Source organism: Danio rerio, chromosome 16 (assembly GCF_049306965.1).
Source record: "Danio rerio strain Tuebingen ecotype United States chromosome 16, GRCz12tu, whole genome shotgun sequence".
Lineage (NCBI taxonomy): Eukaryota > Metazoa > Chordata > Actinopteri > Cypriniformes > Danionidae > Danio > Danio rerio.
The window spans coordinates 40,658,422-40,684,884 of NC_133191.1; the positions used below are offsets into that span (position 1 = coordinate 40,658,422).

General features: G+C 37.2%; 2 protein-coding genes across 22 annotated transcripts in view; one reads left to right on the forward strand and one right to left on the reverse strand.

Moving 5' to 3' along the window:
- Positions 1–26,463, forward strand: part of LOC137487301 (uncharacterized) — a 173,377-nt gene that overhangs the window by 100,048 nt on the left and 46,866 nt on the right. For 7 of the 19 annotated variants that reach the window (XM_073926365.1, XM_073926366.1, XM_073926364.1 and 4 more), the window contains one exon: positions 11,732–11,857. In XM_073926365.1, the coding sequence (XP_073782466.1) occupies positions 11,732–11,857 (126 nt within the window). Of the gene's footprint in view, positions 1–6,644; positions 6,817–7,127; positions 7,418–7,494; positions 7,539–10,959; positions 11,116–11,447; positions 11,592–11,731; positions 14,340–14,467; positions 14,594–15,469; positions 15,653–15,790; positions 15,886–16,183; positions 17,820–26,463 lie in introns of those variants that run through there. The other 12 variants (XM_073926371.1, XM_073926373.1, XM_073926372.1 and 9 more) reach the window with 10 other exon arrangements.
- Positions 20,216–26,263, reverse strand: LOC141378269 (serine/threonine-protein kinase pim-2-like). 3 transcript variants are annotated; one of them, XR_012392372.1, is made up of 8 exons: positions 26,032–26,263; positions 25,627–25,715; positions 25,488–25,529; positions 24,435–24,560; positions 24,257–24,288; positions 23,444–23,699; positions 23,210–23,329; positions 20,216–22,929 (listed from the first exon to the last, which is right to left on the reverse strand). XR_012392372.1 is itself a non-coding variant. In XM_073926399.1 (7 exons), exons 1-7 carry the CDS (start codon positions 26,117–26,119, stop codon positions 22,826–22,828), a joined length of 825 nt encoding a protein of 274 aa, XP_073782500.1. In that variant the 5' UTR covers positions 26,120–26,263; the 3' UTR covers positions 20,216–22,825. The 3 variants fall into 3 exon arrangements, 2 of the variants coding, with proteins under 2 accessions (XP_073782500.1, XP_073782501.1); XM_073926399.1 differs by lacking the exon at positions 24,257–24,288; XM_073926400.1 differs by lacking the exons at positions 24,257–24,288; positions 24,435–24,560.

Below are 26,463 nucleotides of genomic sequence, written 5' to 3' on the forward strand. Positions count from 1 at the left end.
AATCTTTTCTTATTGATTTTCTTAAATCATAACCTAAACATTAAGCCTCTTTTATCTGTCTTGATTAACCATTTATTTTAACTATCAAATTAACTTCAATTAAATATTATTAGTTACTTATAATTTATTACTACTTTAAATTTAAATAGAAATGTCTAGGACAGATTGCATATTACATTATCTAGATGTTTCTATTAGTGCTCCTATTTTTACACAAACTTTTCAATAGTGTTTAATACCTATTTCTGCATTTAGTGGTTTTCTTTATGGGCAAATCCACATCTGATTTAATTTTAACCCTGACTATGCTGGCTGATTTTATCTGCATCTCAGTCCTGTAATGACAATCATTTAGTTGGAATTTGACACTTCTTTCTTTTACTAATCAATTTTCAGAGCTATATATTAATTCCTTTTTCGTCCTAATTTATGGTACTGTCTTTTGGCTAACATTTATTTCTTAAGGCATTCTCATTAAACTAGTTGTTCATACAATTTTGATGCACTTTTTTATCAGCTGACTAAAACTTACTGTATGTTTTGTAAATTTCTCTTTGCTCTGTTTTAACTATTATTCCTTAATATTTTTTTTCAATATATTTTTCACATATGTTTTCATGTGAAACAATATCTTTTTCTTAAACACTTTTCTCTTTCAATTTTTCTTATAGTAATTTAGAACTGTTACTTTTTGACCTTATCATGTCCTATGAATTCATTAAAATTGTTGTTTCAATCTTCTCTTTAACTATAAATAATTTTTCTAGATTTGAATTTTTCCAGTTTTCAATATCCAATCTTGATTTAGGTCATTCACAATAATATTATGCTTAGATATTATTGCCTTATCAAAAGCTTTTTCTTTTTCTTTAGTTAGTCTGCTGCATTGTAATTTATCATTCTATGTTTAAGGAACTTTATGATTAAACCAATTGAAACTTAAACCTAAATTATTTAACATTCATCATACTATATTATTTAACAATACACATTTAAAGTTTCATCTTAAAATGTAGCTTTTTCAGTCCTCAGTAAAACCTGAGTATGCAGTGCCTGCATCACTGCTGTAGCATGTCACAAGTGTCAACAGCCATTTTGCTCATTGTGTTTTTCAAACACCTTTCCATTTGCCAGTGTACTCAGAGATGTCTGGTAGGTACAAGACTACAGTCCCCCAAAGTTCATCCCTATGTCCTCTTAATTTATATATATAGAATTTAGCTCATGACTTAATAAAATATATATATATATATATATTTTTTTTTTTTTCATTTTTTTCATTCATCAAATAAAGACTCCTTTTGTAGTTTAACAACTTATTTTCTCTAATTATTTTTCATTCTCAATCATTTTTATCAAATGTAAATATGCTTAATTTTCTATTTGTTAAATGTTCTTATAATTAATTTCTTTGGCTTCAGATTGTGCTTCACTTATTTTTCCTAATCTTATTCTAGTGTTTCCTCACTAGTTACATTACATCTTACACTATTTTAATTTCTCTAACATTTCCATACCTGTTTTAATTCAACAGTACTATATGGTGGCCTAATGTCTAATATACCTGTTCAAAATCCTTACTGCAATAGCTTCAAGTTCATAGTACTATTTTAACTCCCCATGTTTGTTTACTTTAAGCATTTTTCCTATCTGAAATGCAATTTTTAATTCTCAATTACCTTTTAAGTACATAAAATATTAACTATATAATTTTTGAACTCACTATTATGTTCTTTCATTTCTCCTCAGTGTCTATGCTTTACATCTGACTCACTGCTTTTACTACAAATAGCTGTTGGCTCAGATGACAGCCTGTAGCTGACTTTAAAACAGATGACAACAGTCAACTTACTCCACAACAATTTTTTATTGCACTTAAACATAATTTTATCTTTTAAAGCCAAATCTTGTTTTCTTCAAAATGTTGCTGTTTTTTCTAATTTTTATCTTATATTACTTTATAATATATATTTTTAAACATCTTCTCTTTTAATTCTATTAAACAATGTTTGGACTTCTTTTTTCTCCATTTTCCTATGCTTCTTTTCCTTTTCAAAAATTAGCATTTTTGTCTCTTAGATTTTCCTAATTCATTTTTTTAAGCTTATTTTCCTTAAACATTTGATCATTAACTCTTCAATTAATCAATATTCATTAAAGTTTTTTCTTCTAATTCTTTATTTACTCAAATTATTAACATATCTTTTTTTTATCAATATAACTTAATTTTTTTCCTGATCAATATAACTATTAATCTCCATATGTAGTTATTTCCATGCTTCAATTTTTTTATTTCTTAATATTTATTAGTATAGCTTCTAGTTGCATTTTTATTAACACTTTTTATTTATTAAATCTTGTTCTATCATGTATATTTTCTTATTTCATTTATCTTATTACATTACTTTATATTTCTATTTATTTAATACCTTATAATATATCTTTACTCTTTAGCTTCTATCTGTCCTGTGAAACTTTTGTTCTTAAAATAGACAGATTCTTACCACTCCTGAAGCAGACCTTCTTCCAGACTGTCGACATGTCAGGAATTTCAGTCCCCTCTCTGCCTATAGTTCATACTTAAAAACACTTCAAACACACAGAGATTATTCAGAAAAATGTTTAACTCGTATATTCTTGTTTTTAGTCTGTGTCTTTCAAATGCAATATGATCTCAATTAATTTTATGAGGCTTAAACCTCCTCTGTATCACAATATCTTCCCTCAACTGCATCACTCTCTATCTTATTGTTCATAAAATCACACAACATATGCAGTCCTTCTTTTATATTATAATATAAAACGATAATTCTTTTAAACTCACTCTTATTGCAAACATACTTCTAAACACAATCATACTTCTCACTCGTCCTAACCTCATCTCTTACACTGTGTAACCTGAACCTCACCTCTATTCTAGTCTCTCTAGATCAAAGGTGATAGCTTCTAAGCACCCCAGCAACATAGACAAATACACAACTACTTACAATTACATAAATACACCTCACTCCTCTTGAGTGACCTGTCCGAGCAGCCTCTAACCTTAGAGCTATAACCACAGAATTCTCCACTACACTCCTCTTGAGTGACCTGTTACTTCTGCTCCCGTCTTTACTGTTCTTCAGTAAAAATAGCATTTCACAGGATTCTTGCCTTTTTTCCCCCAGCCTCCTGAATAATAATATTTATTATTATTAAAACAGAACGGGTACTCCGAGGTCTTTGCGCGCTTCTCTCTACTTTATTAATCTGCTTTAATCTCTTAACTGTCACCACACTTTAAGAACTTCCTTTTAAAACTTAAAAATGCTCTAGGCATAATCTTCATCATTAAAAAATTTCCCAAACATGAGTAACAGTTACTAGTTAACGTTTATCCTATCCGTCAAGGCCCTCTTAGGAAAACACAGATCATTTGCATGCAAATTGTTATTTTCTTCTGGTATTCAAAACCCCATTGTTTTCCTTTTATATCTTTACTTTTACTTTTTTAGTTTTACTTGTAGTTCTTTATAGCTGGAGAAACAGTTCAAGTGACTTTTTACCGTTACAAGCAGGTCCTTGGTAGAAAAAACACAAACGTATTAGCGAAAATTGCTTACCGTTTTTTATCGTGGCCACATATTTGTGTTTTTCCTCCAAGCCTCAGCATGTCCAGTGTCACCCGTCTATCTCTTTCCAGCCGCACGTGCGGGCGCCATTTGTCGTAAATATTGACTTCTCATCAATTACAAATTATCAGACCAGAGGTTTTGAATATCAGAAAATAGACTTTATTCTCCATAATAAAGCCGAGAAAGAGCAGAATAGACCCCAGAGCATTCTGAAGTCTCTCCTGGACACCTTCCAAAGTCTCTCCTGCTACTTCTCCTTTATTTATGTTTTTGACACACCCCTATGTGTCTCTTTTTAACTTTTGACCATTTTTGAATAGGTTTTCTAGTCTAAGGGGTCCTGCTATTCTTGGCTCTCAGCCCACTAGCTCATGTCAACAGAGATGTTACAGGTCTATGTCAGCAAATTATAGATGCAACTTATGCAAAGGAACTAAGTGTTTACATACATTGTCATGATAGGATAATAACTTGATAATATGTTACTCATTCTAACTTCTGACACATATAGCTTCATAGAAGTATTTAACATAAATAATCAGTGCTTTACATATTCAGTTATTCTACACAATCAGTCACTCAGCCTTCTCCTAGTGTTGCTCCTGTGCAGGCATACTCATCTTACACAGACATATCACTGTATTTTTAACACAGGCTGGCATGTTTGCTGCAAACACTACATACATTTTGTGAAGAGAAAATTAACTGCTTTACACTTAGAAAATACTTCATACAGAGAGAATAAAATCTTCTTCACTCATAGCGCGTCACGCAAACACCGCCCACAGAACGTCCCCGAATCAAACGTCACACAACCCGCCCACTTCAGTGGGAATCAGGACAGGCAGATAAAGCACACCATAGAATCATCCCGAAACGAAACCATTAAAATGAAGACAACCGAAACAAACAAATGACACGTTACTGTACAGCATTACATGAAATGTCTATACGCACAGACCTGTGTATTTCCATTCATTACATTTTAGTCGCCGACCGACTGTTGGCATTGTGCATCGAGTGCTCTCGCCACTAACGGAGGGACCCAACACAGAGAGCGCACACATCCATAATATAAAGCCACAGAAATTCTCGTTTATAACTCGATATGGCATGTATTTTATAACATCCTCGTTTTGATAGACATCGTGTTAAGTGTTTCCGGCACAAGAGCGAGTAGCCTAATAAAATATAGCCATATTTGTTGCGCTCGGCAGCTATTCACTAAAGCTCTTCATTTAAAGTTTCATTTATAAATTTAACCACATCATATAAAAACATAAACAGTTGTTTGAGGATAAAGAACACATTTTGTGTTTGGACTTTCCCCCGATGCGTTTAAAGCAGCGAGCACTGCGCAGGACTGAGTGACAGAAAAAAAGGTAGGAAAGATTCTGCTTTCACTCACCCAAATAATGCTCTGTTTGCGCGATTTGATTAATATCATCGCAACCAAATACTTTATAAATAATATTTCAAACCTTCTCCGGTGTTAATTGTTTTTAGAAAATATCGAAAATCTTTTTTTTCAGACAGGTCTTTGTAAAATGAAAGTTAGGATATAAGTGGCTTTAAAACGGTTTGATTTAAGTATTGTATATAGGCTACCTACATATAGCTAGCTTTTGTTTATTTTATATTGGTTTATTTATTTAATGCGATTTATATATATATATATATCCGATATTTGTAATTCTTTAAATTATATTTCAATATAGCTTAGGCTATTTTATCTAGATATGACACTATATTGTTTAAAGTCTATGAAAGTGGGCATGTAATTTGTTAAGTTTTATGTCTTTCTGTTGTATTTATATTGTGTATTATCTCCAAAATAAATACAGAAAAAAGCCGCTCGCGGCATAACAGAGCTGTGAAGGAGCGCTCTTGCCCGGTCTCACACACACATACAGGCATTTAAACGCGCACAAACAAACATTTTACCCTTGACAAAAACTCTGGAAAACCTTTACTGTCTGCTGTGTCTTTAATATGGTGTAAAGATTATTATGCGTTATTGAAACATAAAGGAGAACGCAGCAAAGAACGTCACTATAAATTTAAACTACTTTATTATTTTATGCAGCAGCCTTACATTTTAAAAGGGAAACATAAGGGTGATCATACGCAAAAAGATCCCAGACTATAAGGCTAGATGTTTTCTTTCCCTTATTTCTTTATTTGTTTGGCGCATGTGCTCATGTGCAACCAGAAAACTGCCCGCCTCTCCTTTCACTCCGCCCGAAGCCCCAGCGGGCCCTCCTTGGCCCAAGGCAGGGCCGGAGTGGGACTCTTTTTCAGCCCTGGAGTTTTAAGCCTTAGACCGGCCCACCGCAGTTCACGACTGACTATATTAAAATAAGGTCATTTCCAATTCAGTTTCTAATTACACTATCACGTCTTTTTTAAAAAAATTTTTTTTTTTTTTGAGAAAACAGCTGCTTTAGAACTTTAAATGTTCAAAAACCCTAACAGTATTATATGTCTTAACAATAAAACTATAATTAAAAAAAAAAAAAAACATACTCAGACAAGAATCAAACCCGGATCGGCAGCGTCGTAATCTAACGTGCTAACCACTGGACCACAACTGTTGTATATGAAGGACTGACTCATCAGTAATATCATCATTAACCTGTAGGCAGAGCAGAGCTGCGGTAAAATAATGAATAAGAAGACTGTAGTCAAGTAAGTAAATAAATTAATTTAAAAAGTGTGACTGCTGAGAGCAACAGATTCTGGAGCTAGGGACACCGGCCCTCGCGGCCAAAAAACGGACCGGCCCACCGGGAATTCTCCCGGTCCTCCCGATTAGCCAAACTGGGCCTGGCCCAAGGTATTTGGCGGGCCTAATAAGGCCGGCCGCTGGCCCCAAGAAAGCCCGATTAGGTTTGCTTTGGCCCGATTAGGCCCCGGAAATGACAGTGGAAACGCGACTGGCCTTGACTGGCTCGCTTTAGGCGCGATAGTGGAAACGCAGCTAATGACTCCCTGTGCTAATGTCTGTGTCTCTCTGTCTCTCCTCTCTAGCGGACTCCAGCAGTTGACCGATCCTTCACCAGAACTCTCACTCAAACTCACATTCTCCCTGGAGCACCAGAGCACCTATCCACTGAAGAGCACCATATTCATCTCATTTCACGTACTTCACTATATAAATAAATCACCCTCCGGAGACCTGTTTGTAACACCAACGCTTTGTGTATGTGTTTTTCCTCTGACTCGCCACAATAGTCAAAATAAGTTCATGTGACTTAAGTTGTTCAATTATAATTATATGAAGCTAAACAAAAATAACTTTATTCAACGATTTATCTATGGGAGGATTAGAAAGCTCTTGGATTAAATGCAAAATATCTTCATTTGTAGATAATTAATGACAGAATTTCAATTTTTGGGTGAACTAAACCTTTAAGCAGCTGTAAGCCTCACAAATACGTAAAATTAATTGACTGAAAACTGCTTGAACTTTATTAAAACTGTTTGCACTAATATATTGTGTTAACTACACAGAGGCATGCAGCAGTGGCAACGTCAAAAGAAAGCTTCCCCTAAATCGAGACTAAAGGTTACTTTCTTTGGGGAAGCAGGCACAGACTCTGGTGCCCTACGCAAAGACAGTAGCTAACAGGTCATAATAATTTCGAAGAGGAATTTCAGATCAGATTTCTTTAATTACAACGTCATTTCTGTTGTGCAGTAATGTTAGCAGAGATCGAAGACCGATTGTTCATCTGTGGTGCAGACAAAAGAGGAAAGAGTCCCCTCTACAGCATTAACAGCGTAGGTCAGAATTACTTCAGGTGTGCAGTTTTGATTACAGGTTGTGAATCAAATGTATTACTGTTGAACTATTGATGTCACATGCACTAATTTACAGATATTCTTATTTACCTTTCGGGACCTTGAACATGACAGAAGAAGGTGAGGGAACAGACCCCGAAATGCAGACGAGCTGAAGGCCGATATCAAAGCAACTTGGGCTACAATAGTACCTCAACCTTGTTGAAGGCCGATCGCCTCCATATTGAGGACATAATACAGTACATTAACACATTTTTCAGAAGGCCAGCGTGTGTTTAAGATCCTTTTTATTGGTCAAATGAAATATGCTAATTTTGTGAAATACTGGATTTGAGTTTTTTCATGTTTATCCATAATCATTTAAATTGAAACAAAGGATTGAAATACTTCATTTTGTGTGTTGTGAACTAATAACACATAAGTTAAACTTTTTAAAACAAATTATTCCAATTTTTTTGGCACATACCTGTAGCCTGACCTGTCACCTAAAACGTTTTTGCCATGGCAAACCCTACCAGGAGCATCAGCCCCCAAAAACATAGCTGTAGGATCACTCAGGCAGTGTTTCAGACACAATTTTCTTATTGCTCCCTAATCTCAAAATCTGCAAGAGTAGAGGGATTTGACGCGACCGGCATTTTTAAAAGTGAAATCGAATAGGAAGAAAATGGGAAGAAATCCAGAAGTATTGCTTGGAGTTACTAGGAACGTTGTGCACTTGGCTGTATATCTTATCAGGGAAGAGAACGTGACACAAATTTATCATTTCACTGCCTTCTGAGTGACCCAAAGGTCCGTTCTGAATGAACAGTGAAAATAAAAAGGGATGTCAGAGCTCATTTTCAGCTAAGTTAAGGAAAATGGCACTAGTTAGCTAACCTTTCCCAAACACATTTTAGATGCCATTTATCAAACTCGAGTTAATAAAACAGAAATGACTGGCCGTGAAGGTCATCAGTTCACCCACCGCTGTTTACTGAGTGCAAACACAGATGAGGGATCCACTTGATGACTCGAATGATCTTCGTGGCTGCTTCACGCTTCAGTGTTCGTGTGTCTGGGCCCTGTCATACACCCGGTTTAAGGTGTGATGCAACTGTTGTTTGCTAGTTTCAGCTGGACATTTTGACGTTTTGCAGCACGCTGTTTAAATAGCAAATACATTTGCGTACTGCTCTAAAAAAGGAGGTGTGCTGAGGCGCATTGTTGGCACGTTGCTATTTTGAGGAACTAAACTGTTCAATAGACCAGCTGAGAGGAGGTCTAAAGTTCAGCGCAGAGCGAGTCAGTTGTGCGTATTGCTTAAACATTGCTTAATACACACAGGATGTGCAGCAATACGCAAATATCTTTACCAATATTATTTATTATATGCAGATTATATTTGTTTTATTAAAAACCAGCTTCGATTTGCCCACCTGTCAACTCACCGTGTTACATAGGCTGAAGCAGGCAAGCCCCCACAGTGTTTACCTGCTGCCATGAACTGAAGTCTAGGAGTTCTTGAGTGTGTTACTCTTAAAGAGACTGTGATGTTGTTTGATGCCTAATCTGCTTTTAATGGGTTACATTAAACTCACTGAATGATGATGTTTACACACTATTTCTGCATTTTGAAATATCAGCAACAGCTTGAGGTTTGTGTTGTCAATGCAATGTTTACAGTTCTGGTCTTATACTTCTGGGTTTCTTCCCACTGCAGCCTCGCTTTGGTTCTTCAAAATGGTGACTGCGTGAAATAAGCGTATGGCAAAAATCGTATTAGCAGTGTGGTGCAAAATGTCTTTATTTATAGTGCCCTGACCTTTTAATAGCAGGGGAACTGCTATAGAATGGCTCGTACCATCACAACGGTCAAGTATGTTTGACATGCTTTTCTCTCTATTTGCCACTTGCTTTTCTTTTCTTTTCTTTGGCTGCCTGCTGTTCATTCAATCAACAAATTGCAACCAGTCAAGCACCAAAATCAACTTTCACTTCAAGTTGAGCTAAACCCTCTTTCGCTTGTATGAAACGCGCACTGTCATTGGACAGAAAGAAAACCACAGCTGATTAAAGCGGGAGTTTAAAGATCAGCAAAGCGACTCAGATGACAGGGACTCATTAGCTTTAGCTGATTTCTGTTGTAGAATTTCTCATCTGGGTTATCACTGTCTGTAGAGAAACGTTTTGCAGTTGAGGGGTGACGTTACTGCTGTCTGAATGTCCATCATCATCAGTCAGTCAAGTAGTCTTTATACATTTCCCGAAGGCGATTTGGTTGCAGCATACACGCATGTCACACATAATACTCAAAGCACATAATACAATACAAAATTCTACCCTAAATTCAAAAACGTTACAGCTGAGGGGATGAATGAAAGTTTAAACTGATTTGGTTTACTAATAGGAGTTCTGTAACGATTACTTAAAGGGAGAAGTGGCTATTTAAAATACTTTGAATGTTTTATATTTTGTTACAGACATACAGTGTCATCCTGCAACTGTTTTCAGCATATGAAATGTCCCAAACCCTATTCTGAACTTTCAGAAATGGGGGAAAAATTTTGTTTTTACTCTCTGGTAGTCATGTTGCTATGTTATATATGCATTCAAAAACATTCAGGAAAGAGTTTTATGTAAATTCAGACCACGAGTCCACATATATGGACACCATGTTTCTCTAAAAGTACATCATATCAAAAGATGATACTTAGATTTTTATTCTAATTAGGTTCCAATAAGCCCAAATAGCAAAGAGAAATAAAAAAATGCATGTAAAAAACATCTTGGCCCTTAAGAGGATATCATATATAATTTTAAAAAAAGAGTTAAAGTTTTAAATGAAAAAAATTTGTCATTTATTGAGAAAATAAACTGGCAAGCACATTGAACTTTCCTCAGTCAGAATTTGTCCTTCTAAAACATAATAATATTAATAATGCAGAGCTTCACTTTTTGAAGGTTTATGGATAACAAAAATAGCCCAATTAGTATTAATATTACCTTGAACATGGGCCGCTTTTGGCTTCAAAACCTTCATAGTGTTTTTTTTCTTCTTCAAGAATAAGGTCCAAGATTCAGAATAAACGTTGGGCTACTTGTAGTGAAAGATGACTTCACTTTTGTCATATTGTATGTTGTCTTGCTGGATGAGGATGTTTGACTCATGAAAAATATGAGTTTGCATACTGATTAGCTGAAGTCACACTGATGTGACGTCAACAGATGATTCGGCTTTTTTCAACAGGTTATTTTCACAATTTATGATGGTGTAGCAGCCAAAATAGGACAAATGAGGTTATGTATAGGACAAATTCTGTTCTATCCCCTCCCCCCACACTCTGGCTACGGGCCTGAAATATGACAGAAGCATGAAATTATTTACAAACTTGCTGCTGTAAATCTGAGTGTTTGATATTTATAATCTGCACCGCTAAGAACTTAATTTGACTATTTAAAAGGTGATTTTTTCTCAATGTTAGGATTTTTTATGAAATATTGACAATAAAAATCAAGATTGAGATTTAGAGTTTATTGTTCGTTGTGTTTTAATCCACAGTAGGAGGAAGAGGAGTGAAGAGGAAAGCGGATGATGATTTTCACAGTATTTTAGGTGAAGGCAAACCATACGGTCTGCGGAAACGCATCAGAGTTGCAGAGCTGGAGAACACAAGAGACACAGAGATGAGCAGCTATCAAGAGAAAACCAGCTCAGGTGTGTCTCCATCAAAACTTGTACAGCTTCAGCACCATACATTTATCACCACTGAAGATTCTGAAACATGAAGCAGGGTGCAAAGTGTTTCACTCAGTTAGCTGCTAAATCCAGTGAGCATGCGGAGATTTTGGCCACTAGGCAACAATACAGTGTCTGGATCAAAGTGATTGATTTATCTATTATGGCCAAAATCAAGTTGAACACTTTCTACTGTAAACATGTCAGAACTCAGATGTTGATTTGAACTTAATTCGGGCACTTTAAAGGGGATTTTCTCAATCTTTATATTCTGAAGAGTGTATTGTTCATTGTGTTGTCATCCACATTAGGAGGAAGAGGAGTGAAGCGGAAAGCGGATGATGATTTTCACAGTGTTTTAGGTGAAGGTAAACCTTATGCACTGCGCAAACGCATCAAAGTTGCTGAGCTGGAGAACACAAGAGTGGACGCCGACACAGAGGCGTCCAGCTCAGGTCAGTCCACTCTTTATGACTGGAGAAATACTGGAAAACTGGAGCACTGCTGCCATTCGTTAAATCCCAGAGTAAAATAAATGCCAATTAATGAAATAATCGATTATTAATAATTCATTATTGACTGTAATCCACATCAGGAGGAAGAGGAGTGAAGCGGAAAGCGGATGATGATTTTCACAGTGTTTTAGGTGAAGGTAAACCTTATGCACTGCGGAAACGCATCAGAGCTGCTGAGACGTCCAGCGATGAGAACAGCAGCTCAGGTCAGTCTCCCGTTACAGAATCACACTTTTCTACAGTTTCATCACTTAAAATTCATAATACAGAGGCAAGCTGCAACTCTTAGTTGCTGACCGAGGGTGCGTCTCGCTATTAGTTTTACTCGATCTTAGTGCGGCATTTGATACCATTGACCACAAAATCCTCATAAATCGCTTAAAGTCTACAGGTGTCCAGGGACAGGCTCTACAATGGTTTAAGTCATACTTAACTGACCGCTACCAGTTTGTGAATCTTAATGGACAGCCTTCACAAATCTGCCCAGTAAAGTATGGGGTGCCTCAAGGATCAGTTTTAGGCCCTTTACTGTTTATAATTTACATGCTACCTCTGGGAGACATTATTAGAAGACATGGGATCAGCTTTCACTGCTATATATGCAGATGATACTCAATTATATATTTCAACTAAACCTGACGAGACGTCTGAACTTTCTAAACTAACTGAGTGTATCAAAGACATCAAAGACTGGATGACCAACAATTTTCTTCTCTTAAACTCCGACAAAACAGAATTATTACTTATTGGGCCTAAATCTTGCACACAGCAGATCTCGCAACTCAATTTACAATTAGAGGGATACAAAGTTAGCTTTAGCTCTACTATAAAAGATTTGGGTGTCATATTAGACAGCAATCTAACTTTTAAAAACCATATATCCCATGTCACAAAAACTGCCTTCTTTCATCTGAGAAATATCGCTAAATTACGAAATATGCTATCCATCTCAGATGCAGAAAAGCTAGTCCATGCTTTTATGACTTCGTGACTGGATTACTGTAATGCTCTATTTGCTGGCTGCCCAGCATCCTCTATTAACAAACTTCAATTAGTACAAAATGCAGCAGCCAGAGTTCTGACCAGGTCTAGAAAATATGATCATATCACCCCAATTTTATCCTCCTTACACTGGCTGCCTGTTAAGTTTCGTATTGAATTTAAAATATTACTTCTCACCTATAAAGCTCTAAATAATCTAGCTCCTGTTTATCTAACCAACCTTCTGTCTCGCTACGAACCAACTCGCTCTTTAAGATCTCAAAATTCAGGGCTTCTGGTAGTACCTAGAATAGCAAAATCAAGTAAAGGATGTCGAGCCTTCTCTTTCATGGCTCCTACACTCTGGAATAGCCTTCCTGATAACGTCCGAGGCTCAGACACACTCTCCCAGTTCAAAACTAGATTAAAGACCTATCTGTTTAGTAAAGCATACACTCAATGCATCACCTAGCGGGTTCCACACTGGCTTCTGCATCTTGCTTAAATACACTATGAACAGCAGCTACGCTAATTATTCTCTTTATTCTCTATTTTCACCTGGGGATACTCATCCCGAGGTCCTCAGATTAGGCGGAGTCACTGATTGGATCCAAGACCAGCGACGTGATGATCCCAAGGATTCCATATCCGGGACCAGGCCATATCCTGAGCTGCTGCTGCGCTGATGGTCGTGGGGAGTGGAGAACATGTGTCTGATTCCAGCGACGCTCCAGGGACAGACGAGTCTTCATTGAGGCCATCTTCCAGCATAAACCACGGCGAATGAAGTTCTGCACAAGACTTTTGGCCAGCGGAGAAATTAAAATGGTCGTGCCCAACTGAGTCTGGTTCTCTCAAGGTTTTTTTTCTTCACTCCCATCAGGTGAAGTTTTTTTTCCCTCTCCGCTGTCGCCACTGCCTCGCATGGTTCAGGATTGGTAGAGCTACGCATCGATGAATTTGCTCTTCAGTGTTTGAACTCTCAGTAATGATTATATCACACTGAACTGAGCTAAACTGAACTGAACTGAACTTAAACACTAAAACCTGAACCACACTGTTCCAGTTACTGAACCACACTGTTCCAGTTACTATGACCATTTATGTGAAGCTGCTTTGACACAATCTACATTGTAAAAGCGCTATACAAATAAAGCTGAATTGAATTGAATTGGCAGAAATACACGGTATGTGTGAAAATTATCCACTTTTATTTGTGCCAAAAAATCATTCAAATAGGGCGACACGGTGGTGCTGTGGGTAGCATGTTCTCCTCACAGATAGAAGGTCGCTGGTTTGAACCTCGGCTGGGTCAGTTGGTGTTTCTGTGTGGAGTTTGCATGTTCTCCCCATGTTGGCATGGGTTCCCCCACAGTCCAAACTATTTTCTACAATGTAGATTGTGTCAAAGCAGCTTAACATAGAAGTTGTAGTAAATTGAAACTGTGTCAGTCCAGTTTTCAGAGTTGAAAACAAACGTGAAAAAGCTTCATTACTGGCATAAAAAATAAATGATTCTTAAGATTAGGAGTGTATTGTTCATTGTGTTGTCATCCACATTAGGAGGAAGAGGAGTGAAGCGGAAAGCAGATGATGCTTTTCAGAGTGTTTCTGGTGGAGGTAAACCATCTGCCCACCGGAAACGCATCAGAGTTGCTGAGCTGGAGAACACAAGTGTAGACGCCGACACAGAGGCGTCCAGCTCAGGTCAGTCCACTCTTAATGACTGGAAAACTGGAGCACTGCTGCCATTTGTTGAATCCCAGAGTAAAATAAATGGCAATATTGAAATAATCGATTATTAATAATTCATTATTGACTGTAATCCACATCAGGAGGAAGAGGAGTGAAGAGGAAAGCGGATGATGATTTGCAGAGTGATTCTGATGGAGTCAAACCATACGCTCTGCGGAAACGCATCAAAGCTGCAGAGACGTCCAGCGATGAGAACAGCCGCTCAGGTCAGTCTACCGTTACTCTTCTACAGTTGTATGAGCATATATATGTCAGCTTAAAGGCACAGTGCACGACGACACAAAGCAGCAGAGCTTTTATTATGCCACAGTCCAGCGCGTCTGGTTCTTCAGCTCGTGATCACGTGTGCTGTTTTATCAGACTAAATAAATGTTGGGCTTCTGTTATAATGCTGCTCTGTGCTGTCAAATAAAACACAAACATATTAAAACCTCGCTAAACAAACAGAAATAGAATGAATGAACAGCAGGCAGCAAAAGAAAAGAAAAGCAAGTGGCAAATAAAGAGAAAAGCATGTCAAACATACTTGACCGTTGTGATGGTACGAGACATTCTATAGCAGTTTCCCTGCTATTAAAAGGTCAGGGCACTATAAATAAAGACATTTTGCACCACACTGCTAATACGATCATTAGCATGAACACACACACTGGCTGTGTCTAAAATCACACGCTTCCATACTAAATAGTACATTAAGACAGTATGTGAGCCGAGTAGTATGTCTGACCTCACAGTATTTGACAAACAGCATGTGAGAAGTACCCAGATGACCTACTACTACTGGAGAGATTCTGAAGGGTGCATCCAGTGGACACTACACTGTCCCATAATGCACTGCGAGATCATTCATGAATCACTCCTCTAGTGGATTTTGGAGATTTTGATAATAAAAGTCTCACATAATGTGCCTTTAAACCTGTGAATGATGCAGTATTGTGCAAAGTATTTCTCAGTAGAGCTTCATGACAAAACATCTGGAAACTAGTAGCACTGCTGCCATTTGAACAGATCCCCAAATACAATAAATGCCAATTAATGAAAGAACTGATCATTAATAATGCATTGTTGACTGGAATCCACAGAAGCTCCAAGAGCACTGAAGAGGAAGGCTGGATGTCTGGATCAGGACACAGTTGCTGCAAAACGAGTGAAAACAGCCCAGATCCAACATGGCGGCAGCAGCAAAACTGCAGCAGAAGACAGAAGTTCAGCTAAAGACAGCAGCTCAGCTAAAGACAGCAGCTCAGCTAAAGACAGCAGCTAAGGTTTGTCTTCTGCCGTAATGTTTTCTGTCTAATCTGCAGGGTTTTGTTTTATTTTTCAGAGTTTTACAGAGTTTTCTCACGATTAGATTGAGCAGAAGAGTAACAGGAGTGAGCAAATGTCATAAATGTTTTCTCCAGGATCTTTACTTGACAGATATGTGCTTGGGAAGAAGCTGGGAGAGGGATACCATGGCACTGTCTATCTGGCTACACGGAAATCTGACGGCCAGAAGGTAACATTCAATTTTCCTTTGTGTGTGTGTGTGTGTGTGTGTGTGTGTGTGTGTGTGTGTGTGTGTGTGTGTGTGTGTGAGTGTGAGTGTGTGTGTGTGTGTGTGTTTGTGTGTGTTTGTGTGTGTGTGTGTGTGTGTGTGTGTGTGTGTGTGTGTGCGTGCATGCGTGCGTGTGTGTGTGTGTGAGTGTGTGTGTGTGTGTGTGTGTGTGTGTGTGCGTGCGTGCGTGTGTGTGTGTGTGTGTGTGATCAGACATCTCTCTGGTTGAATAAGTTTTGACTTTATGCTCTCTTTGCAGGTTGCCAAAAAATTGTGACTAAAAAGCTTCTGGGAACGCGGTACCCGATGGTAAGTTTGCATACTCTACTGAAAATATCTGAAGAGAAGTGATGAACTCCATGTTTAGTCATGCTTTCACTAAGCTTGCGTTTCTGCTCATACAAGTAAACAACTTGTTGTGTTTGTTGCGATGGGCATTGTAGCTGTCCACTCAGGAAATACAAAGCTAATGTTGTTTTCAAGTCATACTTGTATGTGATTTTGACCGAATATTCAAAGTAACGTATCATGGTAAACAACATAGGGAGCGAGTCACAAGTTGGCAATGAACGAATTTGCGGCTATAACACCAACTTTACCTCAATGGAATAGAAATATGGGATGAAAATAAAGGAAGCAGATGCAGATGAAAATGTACGTTTACGCACAGGTGGAGCAGTTGTAGGTTGTTGTGTTGTTGTTGATTCTGATTCAGAAAAACTGAACGCGACGCACATCAGCAGGAAGGTCGACCAAAACACAAGAAACTGCCCCATAATGTGAAGAATTGTACGCTTTAAACAGCAGAACACTGTTGACTTTATGTCTGGACCCTAAACTCTCCCTTCAACAGATTAAATACTCCCAAAAAATACTGCAAAACTCCGTTTAAAGGAACTAAAGCCGTCAGATGATCGACGCTGACTAAACACGGAAACACAGCAGCGCTGCGCCTTCACAATAAAAGTCCCGCGCGCACGACACTTAAAGGGATAGTTCCTAGCAAGAGAAAACTTTTGTCACCATTTATTTATTGAACATTTATACATTTATTACCTCTGTTAAACAAAAATATGTATTCTGAATAATGCTAGAAATCGGCAGGAAAAAATACTATGGAAGTCATTGTCTAGCAGTCTGTCTAGCAATGTTTAGCCTAAATGTGTTTAACAGAAAAAAGAAACTCAAACATGTTTTGAAGCAAGTGAAGATTGAGTAAATGACGACAGAATTATCATATCTGGGTGAATATTTCGTTTAAAGTCTGCATTAAATCAAAATGTTCAATGTTTATGTTGCTAGCATATGGCTAGTCTTAAAATAAACAAGTTAATCTGTGCAAATGAATCCACTGAAAAGTTTGTTTTGTGGATCTTTAATCAAAATCTGCCCATCGGCTTCTTTTCTGAAACGGCGATTCTTTTCTGACGACTCTGACTGGCCAGGTTATGTCCGAGTCCAATCAAAACTGGACTCGAGTCCTAGTTCGATTACCCCAATACAACCAAAACCCCTCTAAAACCAGCCTGGTTGACTAGCTAAAACTAGCCAACCAGCCTAGGCTGGTTTAAGCAGTTTTTTTTTTTCAGTAGCAGTCTTTGTTTTCATGAATGAATTATTTTTGTTCCAGTTTGTGATGTTTTATTCGATTTAAAACCAATTAAATTATTTGCTCCTGTTATAGTTTGAGCCAAAAATATGTCAGATGGGCATAAATATACGCCCTTTATGTTGCAAAGTTTAATTTCCAGATTAAAAAACTAAATTAACCATATAAATGAATGTCTAATTAATGTCAAACGTCAAACTAACTTTATTGCGGTTTACGACCTGGCTAAGCACAAATAAAAAAAAAACATTCATGTTAACCTTATACATAAAATAATGGTGCACCTAAAAATAAAAATTTAACATTCATGTCATTTCAAATCTGGATGATTTTCTTTCAAGTTATTTTTGCAGGATGTCTGTAATGCAATAATATATGTATATATATATATATATAATTTTAGGCTGGATTACTGTAATGCTCTGTTTGCTGGCTGCCCAGCATCCTCTATTAATAAACTTCAGCTAGTACAAAATGCAGCAGCTAGAGTTCTTACCAGATCTAGAAAATATGATCCCCTATCACCCCAAAGTTATCCTCCTTACACTGGCTGCCTGTTAAGTTTCATATTGAATTTAAACTATTACTTCTCACCTATAAAGCTCTAAATAATCTAGCTCCTTTTTATCTAAACAACCTTCTGTCTCGCTACAATCCAACTCGCTCTTTAAGATCTCAAAAGTCAGGGCTTCTGGTAGTACCAAGAATAGCAAAGTCGAGTAAAGGAGGTCGAGCCTTCTCCTTTATGGCTCCTAAACTCTGGAATAGCCTTCCTGATAATGTCTGAGGCTCAGACACACTCTCTCAGTTCAAAACTAGATTAAATACCTATCTGTTTAGCATAGCATACACTCAGGGCATCACTTAGTAGGTTTCCACACAGGTTTCTGCATCTCGTTTATAAACACTATGAACAGCAGCTACGCTAATTATTCTCTTTATTCTCTATTTCCACCTGGGTATACTCATCCCGAGACCCTTAGACTATGAAGCGCCACTGATTCGATCCAAGACCAGCGACAAGATGATCCCAAGGTTTCCATAATCCTGGACCAGGCCGTTTCCTGAGCAGCTGCTGTGGTGATCATAGAGGAGTGGAGAGCATGAGACTGATTTCTGCGACGCTCCAGGGACAGACGAGCCTTCGCTGAGGTCCAGCTTCTCCAGAGCCTTGACTGCAGCTCTGCACAAGACGTTTGGCCAGTGGAGAAATGGTTGTGCCCAACTGAGCCACGTTTCTCTTAAGGTTTTTTTTATTCTGACCTTTCCCCAATTGGTGAAGGGTTTTCCCTGCCGCTGTCGCCACTGGCTTGCATGGTTCAGGATCTGTAGAGCTGCGCATCGATGGATTTGCTCTTCAGTGTTTGGACTCTCAGTAATAATTATTAGACCACACTGAACTGAACTTAAACTCTGAAAATTGAACTGACACTGTTTCAAACACTATAATCTTCTATGTGAAGCTGCTTTGACACAATTTAAATTGTAAAAGCGCTAGAGAAATAAAGACGAATTGAGTATATATATATATATATATATATATATATATATATATATATATATATATATATATATATATATATATATATTTATGTTAAATATAGATATTTATTGTCAGCATCAACAACATCTCTTATACAGTAACAAATGCTTTAAATGGGCTTTAATGCATTTATTACTTTTTAAAGGCTGTAATGAACTGAATTGCATGAATGAAAACTTACACTGTTTATTTAACACTGTGCTTTAAAAGTGTGCTTTGACACATTCTTACATAAGTTCATTGTTCAATGCATAGTTAAAATAATACTTAAATATATTAACATCAAATGCTAAATAAATAAAATTTTCTCCGACTCCTGTGTGTAGGCTCAGTAAGTTGACTTTTATAGTGACGAATAATTTTTTACATTGCCTTTAAAGGGAAATAACTGAACATAAACATAGGAGGCTGACAAAAATGGTCGTTTTAGAAGAACATTTCAGATGGCGCTTAGAGGTTTTTGCATCTGAACTCTTCATATATAAAAGTATGGTAATAATACTTTTAATATATTTAAATTAAGTTAACTTTTGGTTAGTATACTTGCAATGTACTTATTTTCACCAGGGGTCTCTTTAACTCAGTGAACACTAGCTGGCTCATTTTACTTATTAGCTTATATTTGAGTGTACTGTGCTGTGTAGATGTAACACTAGCACAAACTGAAGCATAAGTGTGTTTCCATTAGTTTTCCACAAAACTTTTCTGAGTGTTGTTAAAAACTGTTGTGAAATGAAGACATTTCCATTCTAACCATTGTTCTTTGGCTAAAGCTCAACATTTGCTGGTCAGACACTGAAAGAGCCCTGGTGCTAGTTCAGTAGATATTATAGTAGGATTACTCATATCAGTGAACACACTCTTATATTTCACATTATAGTCACACAAATGGCAGGGCAATGTGCTTTAAACATTACATGACGCATCAATATTGTTCTATAAAGGCTAAATTGAGTCTGCAGTCTGTAAAACAGATCTTCTCTGTGTTGTTTTGTGTTGTGTTCACACTTATTGTCAGATCAACACACAGATAAAGTAGTTCAGGCATGTTTTGAGTGCATTACAGTGCCGTATCACTACGCTGAAGGATTTGACTTGTGTTAATGCAAGGAGCCGGTGTGATGAACAAAGAGCAGGAGTCAGAGATACAGTTTATTGAAGACAATAGTTTACAGTTTGATCAGCAGAAAACAGCTTCAACACACTCCATGGGGTTCGCAGGCCGCTCTGCATACAGTCTCAGTTTCACAGAAATGATAGAAGAGCAGCACACATGTGGTCAGTGACCAAATCAGATCATCAGGAATTCATACTTCCATTGTTTTCTGACATGATGCTGTTTTCCGCTTCCACATTTTTTAAAAATTATGAGACAAGTAAAAATATACAATCACAGTACATTATAAAGAAAATGGAAAGACAAAAAGAAAACATTTTAAAAAAAGAAAACAACAAAAAAAATTAACAGTAGGGGTATATACATCACATATTAAAGAAAAAGATTATATAATTGACACATTTCAGTTGTTTTTAAAGCATTTTTTTGTAAAAGAGTTAGAAATTGTTTTAAAGTAATGCTGCATTTCAGTGAGCAAGATATTAAAAAGGGTTTTTGGTTTGAAAATGTACATTTATGTATATACAATTTTGTTAATAACATAAGAAGATTAAGAAAAAAATATATTTTTTTATGTATAGCATCCGTTTTATTATTAACAAAACATTTTCCCATAGTAAGGAAAAATCTTTATCAACATTCTTAATAAGAAAAAGAAAAATCATTTCAAAGCAAATTAGAAAAACTGCATTGCCAAAATAAGTGAACTAGGCATTTTTTTTTTGTGTTGCTTACAAAATGAACAATTAATATCAATATCTTTTTTATATCTTACTAAGAGAGTATTGACCGAGTGTGTATGGGGAATAGTTCTAAATGAAACTTCTATTATCTTATTTGTAATTAAGTAGCTATTTGGGATGAGCCATATTTGATTTCTTCAATCAATATCTGAAACAAAAGAATTCCAATAAAATAAAAAAAAGTCACATTTGGAACTGATACAGTTCCATTAGGAAATAACATCAGAACTTTTCAATGCAGATGGATGGGGCAACCATTACTGTTTCCAAAACAGTGAAAAGCCTTGGAGTAACGATTGATGACCAACTAAACTTCTCTGACCACATCTCTAGAACTGCTCGATCTTGCAGATTCGCACTCTACAACATCAGAAAGGTCCGACCCTTCCTATCTGAACATGCAGCTCAACTCCTTGTTCAAGCTCTTGTTCTCTCCAGACTGGACTACTGCAACTCTCTACTAGCCGGGCTTCCAGCTAACTCTATCAAGCCTCTTCAGCTGCTTCAGAACGCAGCAGCACGAGTGGTCTTTAATGAACCTAAAAGAGCACATGTCACTCCGCTGCTCATCCGTTTGCACTGGCTGCCAGTTGCTGCTCGCATCAAATTCAAAGCTCTGATGTTTGCTTACAAAGCGAATTCTAGCTTCGCTCCTTCTTATCTGCTCTCACTTCTGCAGATCTATGTGCCCTCCAGAAACTTGCGTTCTGTGAATAAACGTCGCCTCGTGGTTCCATCCCAAAGAGGGAAGAAATCACTTTCCCGAACTCTCGCGCTCAATCTGCCCAGTTGGTGGAATGAACTCCCTAACTGCATCAGAACAGCAGAGTCACTCGCTGTCTTCAAGAAACCACTAAAAACTCAACTATTTAGTCTCCACTTCTCTTCCTAATCTGCAATTGCCTCTCTGGCTCCACCGCTAACTGTATTACAAAAAAATAAATAAATAATTTACTAATGTTTTGCTTCGTACACTTTACACACCTGAAACTTGCCTAAAGCACTTATTCATTGTTGCTCTTATAGTTGTGTAAATTTCTTTTTTCGTCCTCATGTGTAAGTCTGCTAAATGTAAATGTACTGATTTGTTTGAAGAAGTTGCAGAGAAACTATATTTTCCTACCTTTGTAGTAGAAGCGTCTCAAGGGGGGAAGTAGAAGGATAGAGAATGCCTTGGACTAACCTAATAACTCCAGATGGTATGGCATCAAATACGACAGCAAATTCTTTAGGGGGGATGGGAGTATTGAATCGATTAAGAAATTTTGTTTATGAAATTGAGATAATTTAGCTGGTATTTTATCAGCATTATAGTTACAGAGTAATAACAATTAAGCCATCCAAATTAAGAAAATATGTAATTTGGAATAAAGTTCCAGATTGATGTTGGATTTTAGAGAATATTTTTTGTCCCATTTAATTTTGACAGTATTATTTAATGTACGGAAATCCAGCATATTAAGACCACCATTCTCAAAGCTCTTCATAACTTCTGCTTCCCACATTCTGCACTTCCTCCCGCAAGTGTCGCAGTCAGAGCTGCATGCAAATGAGGGCCGGCTGAAGCCTCCCCATTGGTCTATTAGCTCTAGATTGACACCTCCTCCCTCCAACCAATCAGGTGAGGAGGAAAGCTGACGTCACTCTAATGGCGGCTTCAACTGGCCCTCATTTACATGCAGCTCTGACTGCAACCCTCGCAGGAATTTGGGAAGCAGAAGCGGAAAACAACAAATGACAAACATCAAACATGGAAGAATGAAACCATTTCCTGCTGCTGAAAGCCTCTGCGTCATGCTGAACCCCTCGTGCTCCAAAATCTCCTCTAAAACAGGTCCTCTTTCAGGGTGGAAAGCATAAACTACACATATCTAGAACAGTCTTTATTTTTATTGGTTTTTTAGCCATGGCTGATCCAGAATCTGCTGCACTGTTTGCAGTCTCTGATCATCATCCCCAAGGGTAATGCAGGTATTCATAAATGCCATGAATTCTGTAACATTTTAAAAGAGAAAGTTAGTTAATGGTGGACACACACACACACAGCTCAATATTGACCTGAATGACTCCTGTTGTGCCCTAATGTTCAGTCTTCATGAAAATATAATATATATTTTCCTAATGTTGGCCTCATTTTAGAAACCGTCACCAAACCTCAAGATAAAGAAAAACATTGTTTTGGGTTTTTCTGCTGGTAAAATGTGGCCAGGGTCAATTCTGACCCATAAGTCAACAGGAGGGATGAACAGTGTCAGTCCCAGTCATCTTCTTACCTTCAGGTATGCTGGAACATTGTTTTTCTATTTCCCGCATGATGCCAAACAGCTGCTTCACTGTGTTTTTAACCGCCTTCTTTGGAGATATCCTTGTGTCTGGTGGGTATTTCTTTGGATCTGTCAGAAAGAGAGGTTTAGTGTTGAGCAAGCAGTTCAGCTAAAGCCCCATTCAACTGAGTCTCAGAGACTAATGAATGTTTTTCGGCTTCCTCCTGAAATAATCTGACTTACCATGACAGATGTGCATCCCACAGCCAAAATCAATTAGCTTGATTTGCAGAGGCCGGTCGATGACGAGGATATTACAATCATGAATATCATGATGACAAATTTTCCGCCTCAAGCACTCCTGCGCTGCTTTGACAATCTGCAGGATAAGCGTACGCGCGACTCTCTCCTCCAGGTGTTGGTGCTTCTGCAGGAAATCCTCCAGTGTTCTGCACGGGCCGAGATACTCCATCACCAACATTATTGTCTTACACACTTTCTGTAAGCAGATGCAATGAGTTAAAATAAAGCACACGACAGCAGTCCTCAGGTCAGTCTTTACTAGGCATGGGCCGGTATTAGATTGTGGCGGTATGATAACCTTGGATCAAAATATCACGGTTTCACGGTATTGTGATTACTGCTCTAATATGTAGTCTTTTTGAATGTCTGGGTAAAAGACAAACTTGTTCCCCTCTGAAAACAATATATTTTATTTTGTAATAGATTTATAATATTTTTTTGGCAGTAAACATGTCAGGCTAAATAATTCAAAAGATTAATTGACTTCTGCGGCCCTCATTTGTTTCAAAAACACTGATTTCTTTACTATTTAAAACAGCATTTTTGGATATTTATTCAGCTGGAGATACCGTTGTCCTAAAAAAACTGTAAATAATATATCTCACACAACGGTATTACAGAAAATTTGGCAGTTTTAAAACCTCGACTTTTCCATACCTTAAAAACAGTTATTGGCCCATGCCTAGTCTTTACACTGGCTTCCAGTTACATTCAGGATAGATTTTAAAGTAGAAATGAGTTTATTTTGCTTACCGCACCGGCATATCATTAACCCACAAGCTTTTCTGAAAACAAGACAAAGTTATTTACATGTCCAGAAATGCTTCTTGATTTAGGAATTTGAATTTACAAAATTAAAACGACAATAAGAAACGAGACAAACCCTCCTGCAGCGCATTGTGCATGAAATGTGCTGTATAAATACACTTACTCCTCTTGGCAATTTCTCCACTTTAACTAAAAACCATTCCTGGAGCTTGATGAGCAGCGGGCTGGGGGGATCTCTCACAATTGTCATCATGGCCACTTCGATTGGTATGGGTAACGGATATCCAGGCTGAAGATAAAGTGCACATTAGCATTAGCATATCAACAACATGTAATCCTGTTTTTCAATATAACTGTAAAAGAAAATCTGTAAATCAGCAGCTTTCCGTATTTTGTGATTCATGTTTTTTTTCTGTGTGTTTATTTATGCTTTTGAAATGCATTATGGGAGCTTGATGTTTATTATCTGCACTGGTTTTGTCAATTGTGATGTAAAAATCTGGTAATTCGGCTTCAGACGGTATTAGATTTTAATGTGATGAATTGCGGAAGCTTTGATTTTATCAAGATATTAAGCTGAGCTGTGAAACAGATTACTTTATCAGGTATGATTACAACAATACCTAGTGTATTGCTTATTAAATACATGTAAAAAAAGATTATAAAGTACAATAATAGGTAACACTATAATAAAGTATAAACTAAACTACTTTAGATAAATTAACTGATGTTAACGAGAGGACTTTACTGCACAGAGTTAACGAACCAAAGACAAACAGTCTCTGAATTCCCAAAGTCGTAGCCCAGATTAACATGAGAAAAGCATCATGTTTGAAAATAAATGGCTTAATAAGGGTTCAACATGTTGCAGAATAAAATAATCTTAAAAGACACTCTAAAAGTGTAAATAATAATTATTCATTATTGTGCATGTTCATTATTATGATATACTGAATTATTGAATATTGGCATGTGACTACTTTTTTCTGTTATATGTATATAAAGTCACTGTTAAACTGCAGAGTTAAATTTTCAGCATCAAAACTCGGCAGAGCACATATTAATTCCCATCATAACCATAAATAAACAGAAAACAGCAGTGAATCACAAAATGATCAGTAGATATTTGTATAACCACAGCCGCAGACAGACTCATCTATTAAATGTATTTTGTGATGCTTCAAATATGAATCACGCATGATGTTTTCAGACTTACCACATTGCTGTCAACTTCTGAAGTAGTCGACTTGATGATAAACTGTGGATGAAAAGTAGAATTAAACATGAGTGAGCAATCAAACATGATTTCTCTAAAGTTGATGTCCTCTAAACTGGACTAGGGTGAATAGACTTACCTGTTTGCCGTCCATTTTTCTGATACCACGATAGACATTGCCGTAGCAGCCAGCTCCAATATTTTCTTTCAGGTCATATTTTGCTTCCACTGAAAGATAAAAACAGCATGTTCATTTGAGACAGCTTCTAGTTATGCCTGAACAGACAGTATAAAAATAAAGCAATTTAACCCGTAACAGCCAACAACATAAACAAAGCCAATTTGCCCCGAATTAAGTTTTTTGAAACTTTTTTTAATTCAAAAGCCTTTTCCCAAAATATGTCAAAATAGTTTGTCACTAAAAAAATCACTCCATTTGCTGAAACTGAGAGAAAGTTGAGGCCAAATGACCCCAGTGTGTATGAAACAGCAACACAAGGGTTAAACAACATCAATCAAACATTAAAAATACATTCAAATGTACCAGAACCAGGAGAAGGCCCTATCCTCTGTCTACATGGCGGTCTTCTTTGTCCGGAAGGACCGGGAACATGTAACATACTTTTTTCCATTTATTAGCAGTAAATAACGCTCTCTAGGGTGTATAAATGAGTTTACTGCAGTTAATTATCTGAGTTTTCGCCTTGTCTGAGTATCAAATGAAAAGTTCCTCAATACACGTCTGTTCTGTCAGGCGTCTGGTGGATTCTGACACTCGCGGTGCAGAGCGCGTTCGATTTATGACGTAGCGTAGGGCCAGACCAAAGATGGGATGGGGGTCCTGTAGGTACAGGTGTTCGCGTTTATTCTTCAGGGTGTAAAAGGTGAAGTGGCATATTAACCTACTGTTTAGGGCTCGTGATAACATTATAAAATACGCGTGGACCTTATACAACTCTTTTGCCATCTCTGCATG